A 6,265-nucleotide genomic window follows, 5' to 3' on the forward strand; every position below is an offset into this window, starting at 1 on the left:
GAGCCTTCTCTTCTCCAGGCTGAACAAGCCCAACTCTCTCAGCCTGTCCCCATAGCAGAGGTGCTCCAGCCCTCTGAGCATCTTCGTGGCCATCCTCTAGACTTGCTCCAACAGGTCCATGTTTTTTAGGCTGGGGGCCCCAGAGCTGGATGCAGGTGGGGTCTCAGGAGAGCAGAGTAAAGCAGGGCAATCACATCCCTCAAACTGCTGGCCACGTTCCTTTTGACACAGCCCAGGATTGTGAGTACACATTACTGGCTCATGTTGAGCTTGTCCATCAACCAACACCCCTAGGTCCTTCTCCTAGGAGGAGAAACAAATTTAACTAATTTGCTTTAAAAGTCTGAAACAGAGGATACAAACTGCTATTCATTATTACCAAGAAAATCAGTATCATTTTCCTACTGGGCAGATATGGCTGTAACTCTGTTTAGGATGTGCTGAAGTACATATTCACATCTGATTTAGAATATTCTACTTTGCTTAATTTATATCACATGCATTTCATCTTAAATAAAAATAGAAAACAGAACAGGATGATGAAAAGACAGAAATGGTAAAAATGCAAACAAGGACGCAGAAATTGAGGAAGGTTTAAGACGATGGTAAACAACAGGAAAGGGAATAAAGATTTACTTCCCTGACAGAGAACGTAAAAATAAGTGCTAAGTGGAAAAATTATTAAGATATTCTTTTAAAACATTCCTCATCATAGCATTCCTTAGGAAACTGGATCCAGCTTACCAAGTGGACAAAGGGCAAAAGATTAAATTAATGGTTGAAGTGGCCAATCCAGATGCTGATGTGAAATGGCTGAAGAATGGACAGGAGATCCAAGTGAGCGGCAGGTAAACTAGAAATACTGGAAATCTCAAAAGAAACAAGCTACAGCTTGGACAAAGTGAAATAAAAATAGTTTTCCTTGTAAAGAAAGGAATACAACTGGGAGAAAAAGAAACTGAGAAAGAATCTACATAGTGCTTTGCCTCCAGGTCAGTTTTCTGTACTCATGAGTACTTCTTTTTCTTCCCTCTGCTCTGTATATCTACACGTGGAACTGAATGTTACATCTACCTACTTAGCAAGTAAGTCCTCATCTTATATTCTGATCTTTACATGCATATACAGGGTTCAAAACTACTTTCTTGTGATACAGGATATACTTCAGTATAGCTTGTTTGTAAAACTAATTTTTAATGATTTTGTGCTGAAGCCATGACAAAGCATTTTTAATGGTAGTCAGGTTTGTTGTATGGCTAGATGTTAGAAAGGCATCCACCACCATTCACAGGAGTTTGCATGTCTCACACTTGTATGAAGATTTCTCCACAATTCCCCATGCTAGTTTTTCAAATGCTACTGCTATCCCCCTGCACCAGGACAGGGGTACAGGGCTTAAGTCTTCACAAAACTTGGCACTGATGTCAGAAATAAAGTCGGAACCTTTTTCTCTGCCAGGCAGGGGAAGACAGTGAGTGGGTTCAAGAGTGTTACTGTTTGATAATTACATTTAGATTTTCTTTTCAGATACATTTTTGAAGCAGTGGGGAATAAGAGAATACTGACCATAAACCACTGCTCTCTGGCTGATGATGCAGCATATGAATGTGTAGTAGGGGAGGAGAAGAGCTTCACAGAATTATTTGTAAAAGGTGAGCAATGGTAGCAAAAGAAAGGAGATCTCCCTTAACATTTAGCATTGAATTACTGTCACTTTCTCTACTCTCAGATCAGTTAATCTCCTAGGAAAGGAAATTCTGAAACATATGAACAAATTCTGACATCTTTTGAAGTAGGTGTTTTTCTTACAGTTAAATGAAGGAAAATTTTACCTATGGCTGCAACTAAGAAAGTACAGGAAAACAGCACAGTAATAGTTACTATTAATTCTCCGTTGGAAAGTGATTTACGTCTTTCCAACAATAGTGCTAGTAACTTACTTTAAAAATTTGATTCCACTCAAGATAAATTGATTCCACTCTGCCTTAGTCTCTAAAAGCAGATCAAGTAGTACAGAGAACTAATGTCTCCAGTTTTGAATTTCAGAATATATATGTGAACCGATTATCCCTGTGTTTACATTGTCACATGAAGAAAAAACCTAAAGGTCATTTGATAATATTGATAATGTGATCCAGCACAGTAAATTAAGTTCCAACAGAGACAGCATCACCATGTATTTGGCTAGGGGTTCTTCCTGTGGATTGCAGTGGCAAAATCTACCTCTGGTCCTCATTCTTTCAGAATACTCTTTTAATAAAGTCTCTTCCTTTCCAGAACCTCCAATCCTGATCATTCACCCATTGGAAGACCAGATGGTGATGGTTGGAGAGAGAGTGGAGTTTGAGTGTGAAGTGTCTGAGGAAGGAGCTACTGTGAAATGGTAAGGGAATAGAAAAGGGAAAACAAAACAAAATAACAAACAAACAAAACCCCACAACCAAACAACATGAAAGCATATCCCTCCATGGGACATTCCAGGACCGGTGTTTGTGGACAAGAGTTGTGAAATATAAAAAAAAAGACATCCTACGTAACTGTTTTCAGAAAAAGATTGATTCTCCTCCTATATGTCAAACATTGAGGAGGAACTAAGAGGCCAGAATATGGCAGAAAACAAATTCAGTTAGATATTTTACAGTATGTCTAGAATTGCTTGTTCAGTTATTACAGGATACTACTGCCTGTACTGTGTTAGCTTTAAAGTTTTCTGAACACCTGACAGTAATGTGTAACTATTGTCCAGACTAATCAGATCTGTATTGTGATGAATTTGCTGTACTTTATGGAATCCTCTGGTGTTCTCAGCTGCAGCAAGTGGGGGTTAAAGGATTTTTTTCTTAGGTAAAAAGTTAGTGTCTCTTGAGACAGAAAGGGATATTTTAACATATCTGTTGTGGTGATCCTGCAAAGCCGGTCGTTACACATATGAGGCGAGCAGGATTAAGATGACAAACATTTAGACCATAGAGTCCATTTTGGTGGTCATTCCAGCTGAGCGGAAGCTGGAAGGTTCACACTGCTTGAGCGGACACAGCAGACAGTGCTTACATGCCAGGTTTTATGCACACTGTTCTCACTTCATTTCTCTACCAGATGAAATTCTCTTGTGCTTGTTAACAGCTTCAGGCACATGGTTATCAACTGTTCCTGCAATGCCCATTACATTCCTGGAAAGTGCCAACCACTCGTCTGGTCTCCCAAAGGAAGGAACTGAGAATTTAAATAGAGCCCAAGAGCTAGTACAGAGTATGCATTACACTATTAAAGCCACACGCACAGACGCACACATGCTATTGTTCAGGAACTGCTTACAGATGCCTGGTCACAAGAGATGGGGACAACCAGATCCATCCCTCTCAGAACACAGTGCAGCTGCCACGCTTTGATCCTATGCCTTTGAACAACTCCCATACATCTTGCAGAGCTAGTATCTGTGGGATGGGCATTTGGTGTGACAAGGGCAAAGCAGCAGCTGTCTCAGCCTGAAATGCAGCAAGTGGTCAGAGAAACCCTTGTAATCATAGCAACAGAAAGCTGAACAGTTAGACGCACTGCGTTTTACTAGTTTTATTATGTGAGAGTCAGACAATGCTCTTTGGTAACAAAGGGAACACTTTGTACAACGGAGGGAAGTGTCCAAGGAAAACAAGAAACACAGTATGGAGAAAGAGTTCCAGTTTTATGGCTCATTAGGGAAATGGTCAGCAGTTTAAGCCAAGTAACAGGCACTAACTCAGGGCACCTGTTATAGCTCTTGCAACCTTTAAACCTGGGATATGAAGTCACAAGCACATGAACAAAAGCCAGTATGTGACTTGCACAAGACAGAAATAAGGCTTACAGCCTCTTAGGCATGGCCATCAGACTAGGGCTTGGAGAATTCATTATCTGTGTCTCTTCATACTAATCAGGAAAGAATGTTCTCTTGATCACCCGGAAAGGTCTCAGTACTATGGAATAGCTATTTTTAAACTTCAGATGGTCTTGGAAATAAGATGATTCTTGCATAAAAGGGTATATTAAAATGCATAATTTTGACCTGATTTTTCCATCTCTGAATGTTGGATGTATCATCTTGTCAGCTCCAAATGACAACAACCTATAGCAATAATGTAATAACAACAATAAAACTGTGTGTCCCCATTATCACATTGTACCCACATCTGTGATATCTCAGAAGACATTAACAAATTTATCCTTAGAATCTAAACAGGAAACAGGAAGCATTTCCAGACAGAGAAAAGAGGCGCTGAATGGCAAAGTTGAGAACAGATATTTGATCTTGTGGGTGTTCAGGACTTGGATAGATTAAACCATGGCTGACCTACCTGTTATTGCCTTAATTCTGCTTCATGTGTGAGACTGGACCAGAGGACCTACAGTGGTCTTTAAACCAACACTTCTATGGTTCTATAAAATCCCCCACTTTGATATAAACTGCTGCTTCTACTTCATTGCTCTAGTTACCAAAGGAAGGCCTGTAATAGTAACTTATGTGATGTTTTTCACTTTTAAATAATACACAGCAGTGTATTATTTTAAGCCAAATGATATCTGGTAGTTCTTTTTTGAGGTTTACCGTTTTATCACTCCACTATTTGTCACTACATCCCTCTGCAAACACTCTACTCATACACAGCATCAACAACATGTTAGCCAGTAAAACAAACACAAGTTAAATATACTATTCCCTACCCAGGGATTTAAGACACTAGTCATTACAAATAGTCTATTTTCATTATTTAGAAAAGATTTCCAGAGCTTGCTTTTTTACCAGTGGCTGAAGTAAACATTCAGATCTCTTTCATGAGCCATGTGTCAAAAAGTATGACCAAAAACTAAGTTGAAAAGTTCAGCTTTTGATCACTAGCCACAGTGCACGTGCCTGGTTTTGCCACAGCAGCATGCTGAACATCTGTTCTCAAGAGTTCAGCAAAGCTTTAACCATTGCATTGAAGCACTTGTTCCAGAACTAACATGCATGAATGAGAATATCAGACTTTGGAGCACACCTTGCATGTGGCTTCCGACTCTTGCCACTCAGCAAGCAGAGGAAACATTATCCTGACATAACACTAAGCATTGTGCGTGCAGTTGTTCTAGGCATCCTTTGTTTTCTCCCTTGCTAGTGTTGTAGTACTGTGATCTGGAAGAAAGACAGGTGTTTTTCTAAATCAACTATAAGTTCCAATATCCTGTGCTGCAAAGAACAGTTAGAAGGGAGCAACCTATAGGCATTTTGAAATGCAGTTGAAGCAGGTACATGTAAGTCACAAGTTGTAGGATTCCTGCTTAAAGTTTTGATCTTGTGATTTACTTCAGCAGACTAACAGAGGAAGAAAAGGTTTCCTTGCATACATCTACCTAGAAATTAGAGCAATAGTATTTTAATGACTCCTTAAGGACCATTTCAATTTGCTATTCTGTAAACTCATTTGTTAAGCTGAATAGTCACTGGTAACAAATAAGGGAAATAAGATAGAAAGAAAATTCTTACTCTATTAAAAACATAGCATCTTTTCTATTTCTTTTTCCACATAAGTATGTATCAAAGAGAAAAACTTTTTCATTTACAATCTGCAGCAGTATTCAAGTAACAAGATGTAAATATATTCAAATAATAATGAAAAATATAAAATTCTACAAAAGGAGTAAGTTGAAGAAATTACAAGTTATTTTCTTGTAGTGTGATATTTAGGATTAGGAACAGGAAATCTCTAAAACGTCTTACATATTTTTGCGTGACCTTGACTAAACAGCATGAATCCTCTCTGCTTGTTTCCCTTCATGACGATTGGAAAATACAATAATTGAATTTCCTCCCAGGCTGGATGGCGAAGCTTAATTTAGTAATGTCTTAAATACACTGTGGCATCCTTGATTGGAAAGGGCTACAAAATCCCAAATACATCTTAATCTAAATCCATCCTAAAATTTTCTTCTTTTACTGATGCACACAAACCATGAAACAATTATAATTCATATGAGGAAAATTAAGACTTTTAACTCATCTCCTAGCAAGTCTCATTTACCTTATGGCAGCAAATTTTCTGATCCCTGTACCTTCTACACCATTTAACATGCTTATATGCGATCGATAAACATGAAAATAGTAACAATCAAGTAATTTCTTGTGAGTGAACTCTCTTGAGCCAGAAATCAAATATCTAGTGAAAATTAATGGTCAAGCTAGAAGCATTTTGGTTCTGGTTCCACTAACACTTGTGCAATGGTCTCTTTTTTTTTTGTAACTTGAAATGCC

At 38.5% G+C, this 6,265-nt stretch overlaps 1 protein-coding gene across 1 annotated transcript in view; it reads left to right on the top strand.

Annotated features, from left to right (window-relative positions):
* The window catches only part of MYBPC3 (myosin binding protein C, cardiac), a 60,731-nt gene that overhangs the window by 25,513 nt on the left and 28,953 nt on the right, over positions 1 to 6,265 (top strand). Inside the window, exons 13-16 of the mRNA XM_010150057.1 lie at positions 716 to 848; positions 1,083 to 1,085; positions 1,528 to 1,652; positions 2,278 to 2,383. Of these exons, the coding sequence (XP_010148359.1) occupies positions 716 to 848; positions 1,083 to 1,085; positions 1,528 to 1,652; positions 2,278 to 2,383 (367 nt within the window). The remainder of the gene's footprint in view (positions 1 to 715; positions 849 to 1,082; positions 1,086 to 1,527; positions 1,653 to 2,277; positions 2,384 to 6,265) is intronic.

Source organism: Eurypyga helias, unplaced genomic scaffold (assembly GCF_000690775.1).
Source record: "Eurypyga helias isolate BGI_N326 unplaced genomic scaffold, ASM69077v1 scaffold514, whole genome shotgun sequence".
NCBI classification, from domain to species: Eukaryota; Metazoa; Chordata; class Aves; order Eurypygiformes; family Eurypygidae; genus Eurypyga; species Eurypyga helias.